Consider the following 22,880-nt stretch of genomic DNA (forward strand, 5'->3'; position numbering starts at 1 on the left):
TATTGACATTTGGGACACGCCCACATCATAGCTGAGAGTGATTCAATCACTCTGACACACTGGGTTCTACCTTCGAGGTATGATTTCATCCATCTCAAGGCATCAGAGGAAAAGTTGAACTTGGAAAGTTTGGTGATGAGAACCTCATGGAAATACAGCCCCCAGAAATACAGCCCCAACAACTCCACCTTTGTCCATCTTGGACTTCACATTTTCCAGAAGAATAAAGTTAGCCATTTCTGTGGAGTGTTTTGTTCTGAAGCCAAACTGCATGGAGTGTAATGTGAAGGGGCTGCTGTTGAGGTGGGCAATCAGGTGCTCTGCTACACACTTTTCAGTAACCTTCGACACCACAGGTAGTATACTAATGGGCCTGTAGTTACTCATGTCAGCAGGGTCACCTGATTTAAAGATGGCCGTTATTATGGCCGACTTCCAGACCCTTGGAAACACCCCCTGACCAATAGATGTGTTGGTGACCTTAGTAATTGGGCCAATGAGTGACTCTTTGTAGTTTTTAAGAAAGGTAGAGTCCAGCCCAAACACATATTTGGCTTTAGAGTTCTTTAGTGAGCTAATCACCTTGTTCACCTCTGACTCAGAAACCTCCCTTATGATGAAGACAGGTTGAGTGTCATTCACTAGCACTGAGCCCAACAAACCAGTGGAGGGGTTCTGTGTCAGTACCTTGACAGAGTCCGCAAAGTAGGAATCAACTGCATCCTGTGTTATACTGTCTCTTTTTGCAGTGTTACTATGATCTTTCCCTGTAACTTTTTTAGATTCTCCCTTTGCTTCACCAATTATATTGATAAAAACTTTTGCCTTGGCCTGTCTGATTTCTTTCATCACCTTATTTCTCAACATGGTAAACCTACAGTATGTCTGTCATGTTCTAATTTGGATTTTAGGGCTGTTTTTAGAGCATGATCTCATTCTTTCATCAGTATCCAGATTTCTCCATTTAGCCATGGAAGAGTGCTCTTTCGGCCAGGTTTGGATTTGATTTTCTTTAGGAAGGCATTTATTGTAGTCTGGATTGTGTATAGATAAACAAGAGATAATTCCAGTTAATTCCCTTAATTGTGTTTCCAAAATAATTTAATTCACTGTTAGGTATTCTGAGCTGATCAGGCTTTCTAACAGTAGAGGTTAAACCTGTTCTTGGAAAGCTTTCTGGCTGTATGTGTCAGATTATGATCAGACAGCCCAGTAACCATATTGAATGATTTATTCACACTGGTTTATTACGGAACACCAAATCAATCTGTGTTTTAGAACAACAAGTCAACCTGGTCGGCCCTTTAACTAGCTGTGTAAGTGTAACAGTACAACTTTAATCCGTCCCCTCGCCCCTACCCGGGCGCGAACTAGGGACCCTCTGCACACATCAACAACAGTCACCCACGAAGCATCGTTACCCATCGCTCCACAAAAGCCACGGCCCTTGCAGAGCAAGGGGAACCACTACTTCAAGGTCTCAAAGCGAGTGACATCACCGATGGAAATGCTATTAGCGCGCACCACCACTAACTAGCTAGCCATTTCACATCCGTTACATAAGGTCAAAGGTATTAGTGCTCCCCATTTGAGGGTTTTCTTACAAGACTTGTCTTCATAATTAGTGTTAAAATCTCCCATTAAGATGACCTCTTTCCCAAAATCACATTCCCTAAGCATGTTATTAAACTGATCAAAAAGCACACTTTTGTTGGAAGGTGGCCTGTACATTCCGATAAGGGTAAAAGACATTTGGGGAGACGGTGTAAAGTTCAGGCGAATACATTCTAGTTCATTATCACATGACCACCCAATTTGTTTACATCGGATATGTTCTTTAATGTAAATCATCACACCCCCTCCTCTTCCTTCAAACCTGTCTCTCCTGAAGACATTGTAGCCAGGCACAATCAAAGCAGCAGATGGAGAGGTTTTATGGAGCCATGTCTCTGAGAGGCAGAGGAAGTCAAGGTTGGAGTCTGTGAGAAGATGTTGAATTGTATCACTTTTTGGAATGGCACTGGGAATGTTCAAGTGCCCCCCTAGTAGTCTCTTGGGTTTAGCTCGCGGGTCCCAGATTACTCGAGAGTTATTGACATATTGAAAAAAGTTACATTTTCTGTGTTTAGGCCGTTTTGATTTAGGGGCAGTTCAGTAGTGCAATTAACTATCCCTTCCGCTTGCACTGGATGCGGGGAACTAAGTAAAAACATGCGTGGGTATCGCGTATAGCGACTTGGATATGTTTGGAGTGCTAAATGTAATCTTGGACCCGGATGACTCGAGAGAAATCATGGGACCATAGCGCTCACCCACTTCCGCGGTGATTAGAGGACGCGGCCATCCACTGCTTTCAACTCCGGTGAGTATCGCTTACTCAGTGGTGTTCGGCCCAGGGTTGAGTTGCACATCCCCGGAGAGTAGTGAGTTTCCAATATATGTTGGACTTGTGCTTGTTACTCATAAGCGATTCAGTCGAATAGGGAGCGAGGTAGACTTGGCCATTATGCAGAACATTATGGTATGGTGTGTACTGTCCGCTCTCGTGGAACGGTGAACTAATGTGTTTGTCTGGGGTGGTGGCATTCCCGGACAGTATATTGTCATCCCAGCAAGGACGCACTGAGATTATCGGTAGAGAAGCTACATCATTGACAATCGTGGCAATGTACTGAAGATAAAACGCATACTTGCGCTTTAAATCTTTGCATGAGTCACTTAGCTGGGGTCTGTGTACACCGGCTTTAGATAAAATAACAGCATCTTGAGGAGAAGCGGCACCTGCCACACCACCCTCCCGCCCGTCTGCTATTGATAGTTTCCAACAATCTCACTACTACCAGACTACGCCAGTTACTGTTTAATGAGGGGAACACCTCAACCAGATCAAGACGCTGTGAATTATTGTAATGTTTGTTTGTTTCAATTAATCCCGTAAGGGATGGGTTGGCGATTTGACGCGAAAATAAAATGTGATTGATACATACATACATTCATTCACAGGTTTGCGACGGGCCATCTATTGCTGTTCAACAGTTCTGATCAATGCAACAGATAACACCTTAGAAAAATAGACCATTTTATATTACAATTGTAACATCTAAACGTTACAGGTTCTAGGCCCAATATAGGGAAATAGTACAGAGATATAAATAACAAGCAAAGTGTATTATACCTTAAAGGATTAGGTTTGCTTGTGTGACACAAACATACATTAACAAGAGTACACCGAAATTAATTACTTTTGGTCCTGTAGTGTATGTGGACACTGCACATGAGGATCTTAGGCTTTTGTGCGGCTGCTAGGCCATGGAAACCCATTTCATGAAGCACTCAACGAACAATTGTTGTGCTGACATTGCTTCCAGAGGCAGTTTGGAACTCTGTAGTGTGCGTTACAAATAAATTTTTACGCGCTTCAGCACCTGGCAGTCCCGTTTCTGTGAGATTGTGTGGCCTACCACTTTGCGGCTTAGCTGTTGTTGCTCCGAGACGTTTCCAATCCACAATAACAGCACTTACGTTTGACCGGCTCTAGAAGGGCAAAACTGACTCGGTGGAAAGGTTGCGTCCTATAACGGTGTCACGGTGAAAGTCGCTGAGCTCTTCTGTGTCTTCCACTAGATGGCTTTCTGAAATGGTGCTTGAAGAGATTCTGCTTGCCAAGTTCACAAGACGATCAAAAACAGTGATAAACAATACTATACTTCTGATGGTAGAGAAAGAAAAAAAACATCAATATTTTAGACATACCAAATGACTACTTAAAGACAGTCAGCTCATTGAAGGGTGCTGCCAATAAACTGCCTGGACCTCAAACCAGCAAAGCCTCTCCAAACAAACCAACTGAAAACAAAAGGACATTGTTGCAGTGGCTTTACATAATGAGCACCTTGAATATTGTAAAAAAAAAAGAAGAAAAAAATGTTTTAAACTCGCTGATGGTCAAATGAGTTTGTGATCAATGCTGTCTTGAAGAAATGTAAAGGGTGGGGTCAATTATTCTGAATGGCATACCATTCTTGTCTGATGCTACCGTAGCCTGATGAGCCCGACATGAAATACATATGAGCCCTACATTAGACATTTAATGAGCCCAAGCCCAGAAAATCCCAAGTCATTGTGCCCCGTTATCCAATACACATATGATATAGGCTACTGCACATTACACACGACAGGAAACCATAAAAGCCCATAGGTCTAGCTAGCTATATGCTCTCTTGGGTAAATGAATGAAACTAGCTCCAGTAGGCTAATCTTTTTTATGTGAACTGTATTACTGTACTGTATTATATGGACTGGATTTTAGCACATTGTTCAAAACATGATAAAGCAGGGAGAGAACATGCAATTCTGGTGCAACCCATGCGGCCTACAATGTTATAGGCTAGCGAACTGGATTTTAATTTTGAAATATAATAGGGTCTATTTGTATAATTTAGTAGGCTGACGCATATATCTTTCATAATATTTCCTGTAATGTTATTAGCCTTCCTCTTTCGCTCTTGTTGCTTCATTCGTTACTCACTTTCAACAGTTAAGTTAAATAAGTTCCGTTGTCTTCATCCTTGTAATGACATCCTTTTAATAATATGAACTAGAGTTAGATGTAGAAGGCTTTCCCTTCTCTTCAAGAAGATTGAATGGTTATGGGTCTGAATAACTAACTGCTTATAGCCTACCGCCATCGCGAGTTCGCTCTTCTTTCAAACTACCCGTGAGTTTTATTGGCTGGTGTATTTAACATTCAGCAAACAAGAGCTTGCGTCCCTCTTCGAATTGTGGAGGGAAATTATGTCCAGCAAGTAATTCGAGTAAATCTTGTCCTGCATGGGACTCCAAGAGCGAAGGAGCGTTTTTGAAGGAGAGAGGCAAGCGGAGCGCAGGTGCACGCAACCTAACTTTTAGCTTATCCATAATAAGCTTCTATCATTAATTAGCTACATATAAGGGTAATACTACATTGAATTAATTACCTGAAAAAGACACCTTGTACTAGAGAGATTTACATGGTTATTAAAACATCACGCTGGTGTAAGCCTACACGGAACACAGCCTTTATTTTTAGTGTTACTAAAATCCCCTATGGGAGAAATTAATGGTGGAAAACCGATTGAAACCATTTCCTTGTTTGACCACTAGGTTTTATTGGTATTATCACTCCTACTGTGGTACTCATATACACACACACACCTCTCCTCCCTCCCGTCCAACTCCTCCCAACCTGGACTCAGGGGTAAATGTAAAATAGTACATCTAAATCCGGTACACTCCAATTAGTATAATATGTTACCTTTTGTATGGTGTGTATTAATTTGTGAATGTCCATCATCCATTTCGTAAGAGATGTTATGAATTACAGTTCATATGATGTTACGAATAGCATATTGCGAATAGCATGTTACGAATAGCATCTGTCTTATGTAACCAAACAAAACATATCATAGTAATTTAAGTGTCCCTGAATTATGTTTACTATGTTACGTATAGTCTAGGAGACCCAGGCTGCTCTTCCCTCCCTCTATCCCTCCCTGATGGGCCAACAGAGTAGTTGTCATGCTGTCATTCAGTCTGTGACCTGTTGTAACAATGCGTTACCTGATTCTATTCATTCTGGTCTGCTCTGGAACTCTCCTGTCTATTACGCTCATAGACTACTACCAACACCAAAGGTACGTTTGTATTTTTTATTTGTTTTTATCTTTATTTAACTAGGCAAGTCGGTTAACATTCTTATTTACAAAGACGGCCTACTACGGCCAAACCCTCCCCTAACCCTGAGGACGCTGGGCCAATTGTGCGCCGCCCAATGGGACCCCCGTTCTTGGCCAGTTGTGATACAGCCCGGGATCAAAACTGGGACTGTAGTGACTCCTCTAGCACTGCCTTAGACCGCTGCACCACTCAGGATCCCAAAATGCCTTGTGTGTAATGGAGAAATTTTAAGAGGGATTTATACTGAACAAAAATAAATGCACAACAATTTCCAAGATTTTACAGAGTTAAAGTTCATATAAGAAAATCAGTCAATGGAAACAAATTCATTAGGCCCTAATCAATGGATTTGACATGACTGGGAATACAGATATGCATCTGTTGGTCACGGATGCCCCATAAAAAGGTAGAGGCTTGGATCAGAAAGCCAGTCAGTATCTGGTGAAACCACCATTTCCCTCATGCAGCGCCACAAGTCTCTTTCGCATAGACTTGATCAGGCTGTTGATTGTGGCCTGTGGCCTGTGGAATGTTGTCCCACTCATTATAATGCTGCAACATGAGGTGATGTCGGTGGATGAATGGCATGACAATGAGCTTCAGGATCTCATCACGGTATCTCTGTGCATTCAAATTGCCATCGATAAAATGTATTTGTGTTCGTTGTCCGTAGCTTATGCCTGCCTATACCATAACCCCACTGCCACCATGATGCACTCTGTTCACAACATTGACATCAGCAAACCGCTTGCCCGCACGACGCCATACACGTGGTTTGTGGTTGTGAGGCCGGTTGGACGTCCTGCCAAATTCTCTAAAATTACGTTGGAGGCGGCTTATGGTAGAGAAATTAACATTTGATTATCCGGAAACAGCTCTGGTAGACATTCCTGCAGTCAGCGTGCCAAATGCTTTCTCCCTCAACTTAACATAAATGGCATTGTGTTGTGTGATTAAACTGCACATTTTAGAGTGTCTTTTTCTTGTCCCCAGCACAAGGTGCACCTGTGTAATAATCAGCTTCTTGATATGCCACACCTGTCGGTGGATGGATTATCTTGGCAAGGGAGAAATGCTCACAAACAGGAATGTAAACATTTGTGCACAAAATTGGAGAGAAATAAGCTTTTTGTGTGCATGGAACATTTCTGGGATCTTTTATTTCAGCTCTTGAAACACGTTGCATGTATAATTTTGTTCCATTTAGTGATCAACATAATGTTTAGAATATTTGGACTTTCTGTAATACACATCATTTCCAATGTTCTGTTTGTGACACTCAGGGTGCGTGTTCATGGTCACTAGATTTGAAGCTGAATGTTATGAATTATTCTCGTATCTGTTGATAATGCTTGACGCCAGACTGGATGTAAAAGGACCGAGGATGCAATGATTATTCACTATTATGTTGTATTGATAACAACGTTCTGTGAACACTGTGATTCTGTTGCAGCTGATAAAAGTCACTATCTTTTTATTTGGGTTTCACACAAGCCTCCCGGGGCTGGTGTTTACAGAGTATTTGGTACTGTCTAATTAGGATATGATGGGCCTGCCTCCAAGATGCCAGTTAGAATTTTTTTCTGCTTCTGGCTGCATCACACCTGGCCATGATTGGGAGACCCATAGGGCAGCGCACAATTGGCCCAGTGTCGTCCAGGTTTGGCTGGGGTAGGCCGTCATTGTAAATAAGAATTTGCTCTTAACTGACTTGCCTAGTTAAATAAAGGTTACATTTAAATGTTGTGCTGGTGGTCTCTCCCTGTTGCGACTTGTAATACACCAGATAGATCTTTGATTGACTTCACCAATGTCTGCTCTCCTCCCACTGGGCAGAGAAGTCAGTTCAACATCTAGTTTTGATTTACATTTGGATGAGTTGTCAACTAACGTGAATTCAATGTGAAATCAACAAAAACAAAATCACCATACCATTGGATTTAGGTTAAAAGTTGGGTGAAAAAAAGACACTTCCCTGATGTTGATGACTTTTTGCAAATCTGTTTTCCACATTGATTCAGTGTCATCACATTGCATTTTTGTTGAAATTACGTGCAAACATCATTGATTCAACCAGTTTTTGCCCAGTGAGCTTTATGTTGACCTGGAAATGAATGTGTGTGTACTTTATTTATTCCCGAGGGGAAGTTTGACAAACTAACAATTTGTTTGTGTGGTACCCTGCGAACCATGACCCATTTTGTATTTTACATGATTCAAAAGTAATGGTCTGTTGCCCATGTTGTGCATGGTTGCTGTTCATACAAGGACCTGTACACTGCTAGACATGATCGCCTTGTCGACCTGGTTCTATTGTCAACAAAGCAGCAAGACAGAATTATTAACCCAAGTTTTCAAATTATACATCTTCCCAAAGAAACAACCAGTAAAGGCATCTGTGCATTTGAACAACTGCATAAATACACCCATTTCACGTTTGCATGTAAAAAACAGAACCACAACTGCTGCACATGCTTTCACTGTTTTGGATTAGCCTACCAAAAGTGATATTTTTAGAATGAGCAGTGAGCAGCCAGGTCCCAAGTGCATGGCCACACAAACAGAGGGAAAATGCAAACAAGCGACAACTGAACACAAATGATCTAACTAAGGCACATATGTCAGAGTCAAGGCCCGCGGGCCACATCCGGCCCGCAAGAAGGTTTTTTACGGCCCCTGGGATGATCTTGATTTATTATTAGAACCGGCCCGCAGCAAGCCGGCAGCCCGCAGATCTTTTACACGCACCAATACTACATTTCCCACAATGCAAAGGTGACGCACCGAGCAGTAGGCTGCTTCATTTCAATATTTATTGGCACAGCAGTCGTCAGCATCACAGTAAAATTAACTTTCAGATACCCATCAAAAATGGCAAAACGGAAGGTGGATACTGAGAACCGGGGGTTTCAAACAAGGTGGGAGTCGGAGTATATGTTCACGAAGGTAGCTGGAAAACCTGTGTGTCTTCTGTGTGGAGAAAGTGTGGCGGTACTGAAAGAGTATAATCTGAGACGACATTATGAAACGAAACACGCGGACAAAAACAAGAATATGGACATGGAACAAAGGCTACAAAAGGCAGAGGAATTAAAACGAGGCCTCAAATCTCGACAGGCTCTGTTCAAAAAAGCCAAATCACAAGGCCAGGCTGCTGTCAAGGCCAGTTTTATTTTGGCAGAAGAGATCGCTAAATCAGCCCGGCCATTTACGGAGGGGATTTCATCAAAAACTGCATGATTAAAGTTTGTGACGAAGTTTGCCCAGAAAAAAGGCAACTCTTTTTAAATGTGAGTCTGAGCAGAAACACCATTGCCGAGAGAGTAGACCAGTTGTCCATCAATCTAAAAGAGCAGCTTGTGAAAAAGGGAAAAGATTTTATTGCATATTCCTTGGCTGTGGATGAGAGCACCGACATTTCTGACATTGCCCAGTTGTCAATTTTCATCCGCGGAGTGGACTCCAACCTAAAGCGTGACAGAGGAGTTTTTGGCTTTACGTCCTATGCATGGCACAACTACGGGGCATGATTTGTATGAAGAGGTGTCAAGATGTGTAAATGAGATGGAGCTGCCTTGGGAAAAACTCGTGGGTTTGACAACCGACGGAGCACCTGCGATGTGTGGACACAGGAGCGGACTGGTGGCGAAGATACGGGAAAAGATGCAAGAGGAAAACGCGACAGGTGAGCTGACAGCTTATCATTGTATCATACACCAGGAAGCGTTGTGCGGTAAAGCCTTGAAAATGGAGCATGTAATGAGCATCATCACGCGCACAGTTAACTTTATCAGAGCCAAAGGTTTGAATCACCGCCAGTTCAAGGCATTTCTGACGGAGTTAGAAACGGAGCATGGTGATTTGCCTTATCACACAGAGGTGCGATGGCTAAGCCAGGGAAAGGTGCTTCAAAGATGTTTCGAGCTTCGTGAGGAGATTTGTCTGTTCTTGGACAGCAAAGGGAAAGACACAACACAACTCCGAGACGAAATGTTTCTGTGTGAAATGGCTTTTCTGTGTGACATTACGAGTCATCTGAATGCAATAAACTTGCAGCTGCAGGGTCGGGATCGTGTCATCTCTGATATGTACAGTACAGTGAAGGCATTTAAAACCAAACTGACTCTGTGGGAGACGCAGATGCGGAAAGAAAATTTGAGCCACTTTCCCAGCTGCCAGACCATGAAAGAGAAGCTCTCTACCAGTGCGTTCCCGAGCACACAGTTGGCTGATAAAATAGGTATGCTTGCCGCTGACTTTCGACGCCGATTTGCTGACTTTGAAGCACAAAAAAGCAGGTTGGAACTGCTCGGTAACCCATTTGCTGTTGACGTGGAAAGCTCACCACCAAACCTCCAAATGGAGTTGATTGACCTCCAATGCAATGATGCACTGAGGGCAAAATATGCGGCAGTGGGTGCTGCGGAGTTCGCCCGTTTCCTCCCCGGCACAATGCCCCAGCTGCGCATCCAGGCTGCTCAAACGTTGTCTATGTTTGGCAGCACATACCTGTGTGAACAACTGTTTTCTTTGATGAACCTGAACAAAACATCACACAGAAGTCGACTTACTGCTGAACACCTCCACTCAATTCTGAGGATTTCTTCAGCTCAGAGCCTTACCCCGAACATTGATGAACTTGTGGAAAAGATGGGACACCACCAAGTATCACCCTCAACCTCAAACAAGTGAACATTACTGTGCAATCACATATTTAGAGTTTTTACTCAGTTCAAGTTTAAAAGTTAAAATTTAATATTTGTTTTCACTGCATGTTACTTCTCCTTAAACAAAGTGTTGTTTTTGATTAATAGATTTTTGCACTTTATTTTTTTGTATTTCAATCCAATTATATTTTAAAAATATTTCAGTTGAGTGGATGATAGAAAATTGCTATTATTGTTTTTTCTTTGAAGTAAATTTAGCCCACTTTTGCTAAAATAGAAAATATAGTCTACTGATGGTGCCTTGAATACCGGTTTCTTTCATTTAATGTTCATGTTATGGGGATATTTATATAAAGGAAATTTGTCTTTTGTGTCTGTTGAAAATTAAAGATTACTGACAGAGCCATAAGAAAATATTGCTTTATTTATCTGATCATATTGTAATATATTTGTTAGGTTTTCAGTAGGTTCAATTAGGTTCACTAGACTATATGCGTCATTTAAAAATTTTCAATGAACATTCGAACAGTCCGGCCCTCGTCTTGTAGCTGATTTTTTTATTTGGCCCTCCGTCCATTTGACTTTGACACCCCTGAACTAAGGGATAGCTACCTAGCATAATGTCACAAGCATGATGAGCTCGCCGTGATGTTTTTGTCCTACCAGATCTGTGAGAATGTCCTAACAATTGTATCCCTCTGTACTTTTGACTGTCAGTGGATGTTCAGGTCCCAGGGTACTAATGACTGTAATGATTATGTGTTTACAAGTTAATTGCAATTTCCTCTTTAGCGCCATCTGTTCAGTACCTGATAAAGCAGACCCAGAAGACCTGGGCCTTCATTTCAACACCCCCCAGGAAGGTTCATTTTATTTTGTGCTGTGAAAATATGGTGAAATGCTGCAATCTCATTGCTGCAGTCACCCCCTATAGCAAGCAATGTAATAGCTGGCTATGCAATCCAAGCACTGACGGACAGGCCAAACACCTGGAGTCGCTGATGGCAGAGCAGTAGGTAACTGAACAGCTTGTTTTGAACAATGGATTTTAGAAACCATAAACTGTATACAAATTAACCACACTTCTATGAACATTTTAAACATAATCCTTGAATTATATATTTTGTAGACCAAATGTTTTTTTAAATTGCTCGGGAGAATCCCTGCCAAAACCGGATGCAGTTTTATTGCCATCATTGTCCAATTCATAAATGTTGCCTGCTCGACCCTCGAATTAGCTCGAGGGAGCGAGTGAAGAACTTTGTTCACTTGTGGGATCGATATGATCCACAATTCAATGCAAACTGTAGTCACGTGTCAAACTCAACACCCGCTGCATTCTAAACACGTAAAAGACACACCCTCAGCCCCCAAATGAAGTGGACACTTGCAGGGCGAGGGAAGAATTAATTAATTTTAAATGTACCGCCCTTGTCCGGAAATTTGTCACTCATTCAACCCACGGTTGTGTTTTTATCATCAGTCTACGCACAACACAACATAATGACAGTGCAAAAACATGTTTTTAGAGCTTTTTGCAAATTGTCAAACTGAAATATGACATTTACACAAGTATTCAAACCCTTTACTCAGTACTTTGTTGAAGCACCTTTGGCAGCGATTACAGCCTCCAGTCTTCTTGGGTATGACACTAGAAGCTTGGTACACCTGTATTTTGGGGAGTTTCTCCCATTCCTCTCAAGCTCTGTCAGGTTGGATGGGGAGTGTTGCTGCACAGCTATTTAAGTCTCTCCAGAGATGTTAGATTGGGTACAAGTCCGGGCTCTGGCTGGGCCACTCAAGAACATTCAGAGACTTGTCCTGAAGCCACTCCTGCATTGTCTTGGCTGTGTGCTTAGGGTTGTTGTCCTGTTGGAAGGTGAACCTTCACCCCAGTCGGAGGTCCTGAGCATTCTGGAGCAGGTTTTCATCAAGAACCTCTCTGTACTTTGCTCTGTTCATGTTTGCCTCAATCATGACTAGTCTCCCAGTCCATGCCTCTGAAAAACATCCCCACAGCATGATGCTGCCACCACCATGCTTCACATTAGGAATGGCTCCAGGTTTCCTCCAGATGTGACACTTGACATTCAGGCCAAAGAGTTCAATTTTGGTTTCATCAGACCTGAGAATTTTGTTTCTCATGGTCTGAGAGTCCTTTAGTTGCCTTTTGGGAAACTCCAAGTGTCATGTGCCTTTTCATGCGGAGTGGCTTCTGTCTGGCCACTCTACCATAAAGGCCTGATTTGGTGGAGTGCTGCAGAGATGGTTGTCCTTCTGGAAGGTTCTCCCATCTCCACAGACAAACTCTGGAGCTGTTTGAGTGACCATCGGGTTCTTGGTCACCTCCCTGACCAAGGCCATTCTCCCCTGATTGCTCAGTTTGGCTGGGTGGCCAGCTCTAGGAAGGGTCTTGGTGGTTCCACTTCTTGCATTTAAGAATGATGGAGGCCACTGTGTTCTTGGGGACCTTCAATGCTGTAGACATTTTTTGGTACCCTTCCCAGATCTGTGCCTCGACACAATCCTGTCTCGGAAATCTACGGACAATTCCTTCCGCCTCATTTCTTGGTTTTCGCTCTGACATGCATTGTCAAATGTGGGACCTTTTATATAGACAGGTGTGTGCCTTTCCAAATCATGTCCAATCAATTAAATTTACCACCGGTGGAATCCAATCAAGTTGGAAGAAACATCTCAAGGATGATCAATGGAAACAGGATGCACCTGAGCTCAATTTCAAGTCTCATGTTTGTGCCATCGTGTGCATTAGTAGCACAATTTGTAACTTATTTAAATTGTTCTTACACTTGTATGTTGACCTCATAAGGATTTGAAGTTTTGGCAGACTTTTCTTAGCGGATGTACAATTATGGTCTGTTTTAGGCCCCGGAGTGAACAGAATTGTACACTCGATCACAAACGAGGGCTGAGGGGCTTAGGTTGCTAACTTCCCTTGCTTGGCTAATTGTTTGGACCTACGGCAAAGATGGCCACGGGGATTCCCCCAAGGGCATAATTCAAGCGTGTGTCTTTTACCTGTTTGAAACGCAGCCACTGCTGCATTTTCGGCGTGTCAGACAAAATTATGACGCTAGCTTGCTAACAAAAACATATATATGAGATTTGATTTTTGCTTTGGAAAATTGCCTTAGTCTTGTAGTGAGGGGCCTATAAAACATAGGCCCCTCATTAACGTTAACATTTTGAGGAGAATTCTGAAATTTATTGGAATAAATGACCAAACTATAAAACTAGCTTGCAAGCTATGGGTAGGTAGATACCTGACAGGCGTGCTAGTTAGCTTTCTAGGTACATTAATAGGTTTAAGCTCAACTTCAACATTTCCACCAAGGACGTTGCCTCACCGATCATCACTCTCCCTCACTTGGGCAAGGGACATTTTGAAGTATACTCTGATGTGACGATGTAAAACGTCATTCAAGGGCTGAGGGTTCAGGGCCGAGGGATGGCCACTTTGAGTTTGGACTGCAGCCATTATTTTGTTTGGCCACCATCAGAGGACTCTTCCAATAACTTCTTGATGAAAAAACATAGAATGTATGGGTATGTTCTCATCTGTGTTTTCCCCTCTGGGCTGGGATGTTTTTTGCTGTTCAAATAAGTGGTTGAATGTCCATTGGAGTCTTGTACACCCCACTCTCTAACCCGGAGCCGGATTTCTGAGTACGGCATAATTGTCCTTTCATATTAAACCGTTTATAGACTAGTTTACAACCTTATCTAGTCATAAAGCATTTCTGTGATTTGATCATTTAGCCTTATCAGAGAATTGATTTATGTGTGTGTTGCAGAGATGGGTTCTTGGACTCTGTCCAGAAGAGGTTGCAGTGCAGAAGACTGCGAGAGAAACTGGTGACCATGACTACTATGAAAAAGTAAGTGGGGCTTTGATTATTTGATCATTTTTATTTTTTAATCTCCATTATCTAACGCCACGATGTCAGCTAATCTTCCTGGGGTCCGAGTGAGAGATTCTACGTAAGATTTTCTTTACTGGAAAGTCTGATCAGATCAACCAGACAATCCATCCTGATCCAACAAGTTCACCATCTATATGTCAATTTATAGTGTGTGTGTGTGTGTGTGTGTGTGTGTGTGTGTGTGTAACAAGATCACATGGTTTGAATTCAGTATTCTACGTTTGTCTAAACGTCATAATTTGACAGTTAACCAATCGGAATTCATTCCTAAACTTAAGTAACCTTTTTACGAGGGTGGGCTAAATCAGTGTCACAGAGTGTTTTTTGGCAGTCTTAAACAAATCTACTTTGAAACAAAAGTATACACCTCACACATGGTATGGGCCCAGATATAGAGTGTATGTATGAAATGTATTCAGTTTTGAGTTTACATCCCAATATTATACTTTTATATGTGTCACAGAAGGATGAAATATAACCAAACAATTTCACATAGAAACACTTGATTTGCGGCTTAAATAAAATAAAAAAAATGTAATTTAACTATGAAATTATGAAAAGGTTGAGGGCGGTTTGGTCATTTGACCGCAGGAAAGGGTTTTAAGGGTTAAGGTTTGGGAGAGGGTTAAAACAGAAACAACTCGAAGGTTAAGTTTAGGTATTAATTCCAAATAGTTAAGGTTTGGGATAGGGTAAAAAAAAATACAAACGAATGCCTACCACTGGGATTAAACCCACGATTCTCAGAGCCAATGGCGCAAGACTACTTGATAGTACGTGCTCACCGCTGCCCCTAGTGGCCGGTATTGACGGCATCTCCCGACGTGGTGGGAACGTTGAATATTGCATTGGAATTGGAGTGACCTGGTGTGTTTGTGTGTGTCAGAGTGGACATTGGCCTGTTCTCTCAGGAGGTGAGAGGGCTAATGAACTGTCCCTGGAGACTCAACCTCACACACAGAGAACTACACAGGTGAGACACACACCAGTGGAGCCTGGTGGGAGGAGCTATAGGAGGACAGGCTCATTGTAATGGCTGGAATGGAATACATGGAACTGTATCAAACACATGATAACCACGTTTGACTTCGTTCCAATTATTCCATTCCAGCCATTACAATGAGCCAATCCCCTATAGCTAACTCCCACCAGCCGCCACTGACACAGTTTTCACACACACCTTGCTCAGTCTTGCGATCGTCTCCAACAAACTTCCTGTCCTTCCCTCCCAGGACAGAGTTGTGGTCATGCTGTAACGCTTCTGATAGGCTGATGGTGACCAGACAGAACACCAATCAGAACCAGAGTCTGACTTATGATGCAGAGAAGTGGAGGAAGAGAAAGGTGGACCAAGCACTATGGGACATGCTGCCTCAGGTGTTTGTATGGGTGTTAGCTCTTCTATCCTTGTGAGGACTTAAAGTCCCCACAAGGTTAGTAAAACCAGGACAATTGTCCCTCGTGGGGACATTTCCCACGTCCCCATGAGGACAAAGGCTATTTTAAGGTTTGGGTTTAGGGAAAGGGGTTAGGATTTAGGTTTGGGTTAGTGTTAGTGGTTATGGAAAATAGGATATTTAATGGAAATAAATGTTATGTCCCCCTTGAGGATATAATAACAAAACGTGTGTGTGTATAGACTGTACCCTGGAGTAAAGGTTCATTGAGTCGTTGTGCCGTGGTGGGAAGTGGAGGAATCCTGCAGAACAGCAGCTGTGGAGCGGAAATAGACAATGCTGACTATGTCATCAGGTATCAGCAACAACATTCTCTATCAATCAATCCATTATTGGTAGTAATCTATAGCAATGTAGTGCAGTTGTGTAATGTTCAAAGTAAAAAAATATATAAAACATTTTTTTACCCCTTTTTTCTCCCCAATTTCATGGTATCCAATTGTTAGTAGCTACTATCTTGTCTCATCGCTATAACTCCCGTACGGGCTCGGGAGAGACGGAGGACGCATGACTTTCAACCTTCGATACACAACCCAACCAAGCCGCACTGCTTCTTAACACAGCACGCATCCAACCCGGAAGCCAGCCGCACCAATGTGTCGGAGGAAACACAGTGCACCTGGCAACCTTGGTTAGCGTGCACTGCGCCCGGCCCGCCACAGGAGTCGCTCGTAACCGGCCAAACCCTTCCTAACCCGGACGACGCTAGGCCAATTGTGCGTCGCCCCACGGACCTCCCGGTCGCAGCCGGTTACGACAGAGCCTGGGCGCGAACCCAGGGTCTCTGGTGGCACAGCTGGCGCTGCAGTACAGCGCCCTTAACCACTGTGCCACCCGGGAGGCCTGTGTAATGTTCAAAGTTGATGTGATGTGTGACAGTTGTTTATAATCTTGTGTGAACGTTGTGTGGATATTCTGTGAAACTTTGTTTTATCCTATCGAAACCGGCACCTCTTTCTGAGTCCATCACTAGTTTGTATATGGCGCTCTTATTCAAATCAAATGAAATCAAATTGAATTTGTCACATGCGCAGAATGCAACAGGTGTAAGACCTTACCGTGAAAAGCTTACTTACAAGCCCTTAATCAACAATGTAGAGTTAAAAAAAATGTATTTAACAAAATATTAGCTAAAAAAGTATACAATAAATACTAGATATATTTTTTTATATATAAAGTAACATTAAAATAACAATAACCAGTCAATATACAGGGGGTACCAAGTCATTGTACATGGGCACAGGTTAGTTGAGGTAATATGTAGGTAGGGGGATACAGTTATTTGTTGTGTTGATGTAATCTTGTGTGAATGTTGTCGTAGTTGTTTCTAATGTTGTGATTGTTGTTGTTGACAGGTTTAACCTGGCTCCTATCAACAAGAGTTATGACGTGGGAGTGAAGACAGACCTCATAACGGCCAACCCTTCCCAGATCAATAAAAGGTATATACTCTATCAATACACATGATCAGATACAGACAAAGAGCTCTATTTTCATGTCATCTGACCGAAGCACCAGTTTCAATCCCAGAGCAAAAATAATAAAAACTCCAGGAAGAACCTCAGCCACACTATATATAGTGCATTCGGAAAGTATTCAGACCCCTTTACTTTTTACGCATTTTGTTACGTTATTGCCTTATTCTACAATGGATAGCTTTTTCCTTTGTTTTTAAAAATATTTTTATTATCAATGACAAAGCAAAAAAAAAAAATATTTAGATTTTTTTTCAAATGTGCAAAAAAAACACCGGATCACATTTGCATAAGTACAGACCCTTTACTCAGTACTTTGTTGAAGCACCTTAGGGAGCAATTACAGCCTTGAGTCTTACAGCCTTGAGTCTTCTTGTTTATGATGCGACAAGCTTGGCACACCTGTATTTGGGGAGTTTCTCCCATTCTTCTCTGCAGATCCTCTCAAGCTCTGTCAGGTTGGATGGGGAGTGTAACCGCACGGCTATTTTCAGGTCTCTCCAGAGATGTTTGATCGGGTTCAAGTCCGGGCTCTGGCTGGGCCACTCAAGGACATTCCGAGACTTGTCCCAAAGCCACTTCTGCGTTGTTCTGCCTGCGTGCTTAGGGTCGTTGTCCAGTTGGAAGGTGAACGTTCACCCTGAAGAAGGTACAGTGATGCCGGAACGTTGGTGATTTACCCATTAAATGACTGGGAGTTTATATATATGGAGTGTGCGACTCATTATTTTTATAGTTTGGAAGGTGAACCTTCGCCTGAGTCTGAGGTCTTGAGCAGATTTTCATCAAGGATTTCTCGGTACTTTGCTCCGTTCATCTTTCCCTCAATCCTGACTAGTCTCCCAGTCCCTGCAGCTGAAAAACATCCCCACAGCTGACGCTGCCACCACCATGCTTCACCTTGGGCATGGTGCCAGGTTTCTTCCAGACGTGACACTTGGCATTCAGGCCAAAGAGTTCAATTTTGCTTTCATCAGACCAGAGAATCCTGTTTCTCATGGTCTGAGAGTCTTTAGTTGCCTTTTGGCAAACTCCAAGCGGGCTGTCATGCCCCTTTTTACTGAGAAGTGGCTTCCGTCTGGCCACTCTACCACAAAAATCTGATTGGTGGAGTACTGCAGAGATGGGAGAACCTTCCAGAAGGACAACCATCTCCACAGAGGAACTCTAGAACTCTGTCAGTCACCTCCCTGACCAAGGCCCTTCTCCCCTGATTGCTAAGGACAATTCCTTCGACCTCATTGCTTGGTTTTTGCTCTGACATGCACTGTCAACTGTAGGACCTTTTTATATAGACAGGTGTGTGCTTTTCCAAATTATGTCCAATCAAGTTGTAGAAACATCTCAATGATGATCAATGGAAACAGGATGCACCTGAGCTCAATTCCGAGTCTCATAGCAAAGGGTCTGAATACTTATGTAAATAAGCTATTACAGTTTTTTTTTTCATCTTTAATAAATTAGCAAAAAATGTCAACCTGTTTTCGCTTTGTCATTGTGCAGTATTGTGTGTAGATTGCTGAGATTATTTATTTAATCAATTTTAGAATAAGGCTGTAACCTAACAAAATGTGGAAAGAATCATGGCCCCCCCAAATCTAGGAAGAATCTGCATTCTTGTTAAAGCTGTCCCTACAAAACATCTGTACACACATAGTTACCCAGTGCAGCTGTAATTGACCACAATTAATTAGCACCCTCTCTAAGGCTCAGTGTCGTTAATCCTCATTAATCCTCACAGGGGTGCTAATAATTTGACCCCTTTTGAGAATCTCCTAACGACTCCCCTTGCTTTTCCTCAGATACCCTGACCTCCAACGGAACCCTGGACCACTGATGGAAGTCATGTCAGCCTATGGCCACACCCATCTGCTTCTCCACGCCTTCTCTTTTGGTTTTGGGACCTCCCCCTGCTTCAAGGTGAGCTGCTACCATGAAATAAGACTAGGTAGATGCCTGCTACCCGGCTCCTGCCCGACAGGACCCAATGCTATATGCCTGTTAAGGGCTGGGCCTATTTTTTTCCCATCAATAACTAGCATTTTTAAGAACAAAATTGATAACTAACATTTGGATCCTGGGAGAGGAGGGTAGATGGTAATGATGTCATTACTCAGTCTTTATTCTTTTCCAGGTGTACCACGCCCTCCGTAAGGCCTGCACCCAACAGAAAGTGGTGTTCTTTCACCCAGACTACCTGCTTAAGCTGGACAAATTCTGGCGTCACCGCGGGCAACGAGCCCCACGGCTCTCTACTGGTATGATGCTGGCCAGCACTGCTCTGGAGATCTGTGAACAGGTATGTGTGTGTGTGTTGCCTCAGTAGAGGTTCCTGTCCAATCTGAAGTTTCCATGTCCTTGTGCAGGAGGAAAAGGAGGAAAACATTGAATAGGACCGGCACAAGCACACACCCTTGCCTCACACTAGTGCCTACCCCAAAGGGTTCAGACTCCTGCCCGCAAACTGTTATCCTGGCCATCATCCTCTCATGGAACTGACACAGGATGTTCACACATTTCCCAAGGCAGCCAACCTGCATGAGGGCCTTCCAAAGGAGTTCACGGTGTACTGTGTTGAAGGCTTTGGAGAGGTCCACAAAGCCCATGAGTAGGTGTTTCTGTTCACTGCACTTTTCCTGAAGTTGGCGTGCACGGAAGATAATGTCCACCGGGCTTCTGTTCTTTCTAAAGCCGCACTGGGTCTCCAGTAGGAGCTGCCACAAAGCTGGAATCTGAACGAGTACTTGAGCTTCAGTATGTGGATGATTGTGCTCATGTGACACACCCCAGAAGCTCTACAAGCCACCCTCACAGCAGCTGTACAGACAGCTACAACTGGGCCGTTCTGCAGGTGGTCAGAAAAAGCGTCTGAAGGACCACTTGAAGACTGTGTGGGATAAACCCTGGACTCCCTCTGGACTGTTGCAGCGGACCGTTCCACCTGGTGCTGCAGACCGTTCCACCTGGTGCTGCCTCTGCCATCAAGGAGTGCAGTTGGCTCAGGAAAAAAAGGACTGAGTGTCGCCTGGCGAAGTGACCGAGAAGACATATGACCATGGCTGCACCGGCCTCAACGACCGCATGCATCCCGCATCGGATTATACAGTCATTAGCGTAGACACAAGCAGTAGAGGATGCGATTTACTACCCTAAGAGATTAAGTGTGTGTGTGTGCGTACGTATGTGTTTGTATATGTTTCTAAGTCTCTATCTCTATCTGTCAGGTTCATCTGTATGGCTTCTGGCCCTTCCCTCTGGATCTATCCAAAAATACTTTGCCACATCATTACTATGACAACGTTGGTCCAAGTCACTTCATGCACGCCATGCCTGAAGAGTTCCTGCTGCTATTACAACTCCACAGCCAGGGGGCACTACAGCTACATGTTGGACCCTGTACCCCCTAACAAGCAGATGGTCAGGGGGCCAGAACATAATTCTAATAATTTGCACAGTGCAAATTGACCACAACTAAGCCCAAAAATAGGTTATATTTGAAAATAACAATCATTCCAACAATCATAACGTGTCTCTCTTTTTTAAGCTCCAAAAAATCTCACGGGCTGCCTGTTGCCGACCCCTGCCCTACACCCTAACCCCTTCAACTATAACCTAAATGTTTCTATTTATTTGTTTTATTTAGCCTTATTTTAATGGTGAGTTGACTGAGAATACATTCTCATTTACAGCAACGACCTGTAACCCCTACACCACTACAACTCCAAAGCCAGGGGGCACTACAGCTACATGTTGGACCCTGTACACAAGCATAAGCGACACAAGCGGCTGCCAGGGGGCCCCCGAAACAACAATAATAACTGTTGGGGTCTCAACTTACAGTTGAGAGTTAGAATAGTACATGTTTTTGTTAGGGCTCTATTCAATCCATATCCCAGAAATTCAGCATTACAGCGTGATTGAAATTTAAATGCAATGTTCCCACATTAGCGGAGATTGCATTTACGGTAAACACTGCAGATGTTGGCTCAATAGGAAATTAGCAATACAGATTCAATAGAGACCTTAGTGTTGCCAGTTATCTAAACTGGTAGTCATCATGGCCTAATACCGATCGGGCACGTGCCCTAGGGCCCTGACCTCCAAAGGGCCCCCATTGACCTTGTTTGTCACTCCAATATCATTAACATGAAAGTCATTGCAAAAAATAGTATTGCAGGAAATGTGCTTTAAAACTGCAAAAAAAAATCTCTACCCTATGGCAAAATTGGTAAAATTCCAGGACATTAGCTTTAAAACGGCAAGAATTTAGCTCTGCCCCATGGCAAATTTTGTAGAATTGCATGAAATGTGTTTTAAAATTCAAAAATGTTATCTCCGCCCCATGACAAAATGTGTAGAACTACAAAAAACTTGCAGGGGCCCCCCAACTAAATCTTGCTTAGGGCTGGCCCTGCCTGTACACCCTAACCCCTTCACCATAACTCCTACACCCTAACCCCTTCACCATAACTCCTACACCCTAACCCCTTCAACATAACTCCTACACTCTAACCCCTGTTAATACAACTCCACAGCCAGGGGGTGATACAGCTACATGTTGGACTGTCTCTAACATACATCCTATAGAGTTATTTATACATTGTTATTAGTATGCTGTGGTTTTATATTTTATTGAAAACATTAAAATGTTATTCTACTTTTTGGATTTCCTTCCTGTATGGTTTTAATTCATTTATCAAATTATTTATACACTCCCTTGTGTGTGTCACTACAGACCCTGGTTCGATTCCAGGCTATATTGTGATTGGGAGTCCCATAGGCCTGCGCACAATTGGCCCAGCATCGTTAGGATTTGGCCGGGGTAGGCCGTCATTGTAAATAATAATTTGTTCTTAACTGACTTGCCTAGTTAAACAAGGTTAAATAAAATAATGAGTGCATCCATTGGTATGTATGTGCATATATACAGACACACACATGTATATATACAGTTGAAGTCGGAAGTTTACATAACTTAGCCAAATACATTTCAAATCAGTTTCTCACAAATCCTGACATTTAATCCTAGTAAAACTTCCCTGTTTTAGGTCAGTTAGGATCACCACTTTATTTTAAGAATGTGAAATCACATTAGAATAATTGTTGAGTGATTTATTTCAGCTTTTATTTATTTATTCACATTCCCAGTGGATCAGAAGTTTACATACATTCAATTAGTATTTGGTAGCATTGCCTTTAAATTGTTTAACTTGGGTCAAACGTTTCGGGTAGCCTTCCACAAGCTTCCCACAATAAGTTGGGTGAATTTTGGCCCATTCATCCTGACAGAGCTGGTGTAACTGAGTCAGGTTTGTAGGCCTCCTTGTTCGCACACACTTTTTCAGTTCTGCCCACAAATGTTCTATGGGATTGAGGTCAGGGCTTTGATGGCCACTCCAATACCTTGACTTTGTTGTCCTTAAGCCATTTTGCCACAATTTTGGAAGTATGCTTGGGGTCATTGTTAATTTGGAAGACCCATTTGTGACCAAGCTTAAACTTCCTTATTGATGTTGCTTCAATATTATCCACATAATTTTCCTTCCTCGTGATGCCATCTATTTTGTGAAGTGCACCAGCACCTCTTGCAGTAAAGCACCCCCACTACATGATGCTGCCACC

The 22,880-nt window shown here is 42.8% G+C and overlaps 1 protein-coding gene across 2 annotated transcripts; it reads left to right on the forward strand.

Annotated features, from left to right (window-relative positions):
- The first annotated feature begins 1,990 nt into the window (after positions 1–1,990).
- Positions 1,991–21,928, forward strand: LOC115128778 (alpha-2,8-sialyltransferase 8F-like). 2 transcript variants are annotated; one of them, XM_065017763.1, is made up of 9 exons: positions 1,991–2,362; positions 14,198–14,281; positions 15,213–15,299; positions 15,559–15,703; positions 15,966–16,078; positions 17,139–17,225; positions 19,061–19,178; positions 19,393–19,557; positions 20,483–21,928. In XM_065017763.1, exons 2-9 carry the CDS (start codon positions 14,265–14,267, stop codon positions 20,663–20,665), a joined length of 915 nt encoding a protein of 304 aa, XP_064873835.1. In that variant the 5' UTR covers positions 1,991–2,362; positions 14,198–14,264; the 3' UTR covers positions 20,666–21,928. The 2 variants fall into 2 exon arrangements, with proteins under 2 accessions (XP_064873835.1, XP_029514772.2); XM_029658912.2 differs by lacking the exon at positions 1,991–2,362 and adding an exon at positions 13,451–14,069.
- Positions 21,929–22,880: the final 952 nt, after the last annotated feature.

Source organism: Oncorhynchus nerka, linkage group LG4 (assembly GCF_034236695.1).
Source record: "Oncorhynchus nerka isolate Pitt River linkage group LG4, Oner_Uvic_2.0, whole genome shotgun sequence".
In the NCBI taxonomy this organism is placed as follows: domain Eukaryota; kingdom Metazoa; phylum Chordata; class Actinopteri; order Salmoniformes; family Salmonidae; genus Oncorhynchus; species Oncorhynchus nerka.

Excerpts from the sequence above, each read along its gene's own strand:
- LOC115128778 (XM_065017763.1), top strand. Across the intron at positions 16,079-17,138 it reads AATGCTGACTATGTCATCAG|GTTTAACCTGGCTCCTATCA; the intron begins GTATCAGCAACA and ends TGTTGTTGACAG. Across the intron at positions 17,226-19,060 it reads CCTTCCCAGATCAATAAAAG|ATACCCTGACCTCCAACGGA; the intron begins GTATATACTCTA and ends GCTTTTCCTCAG.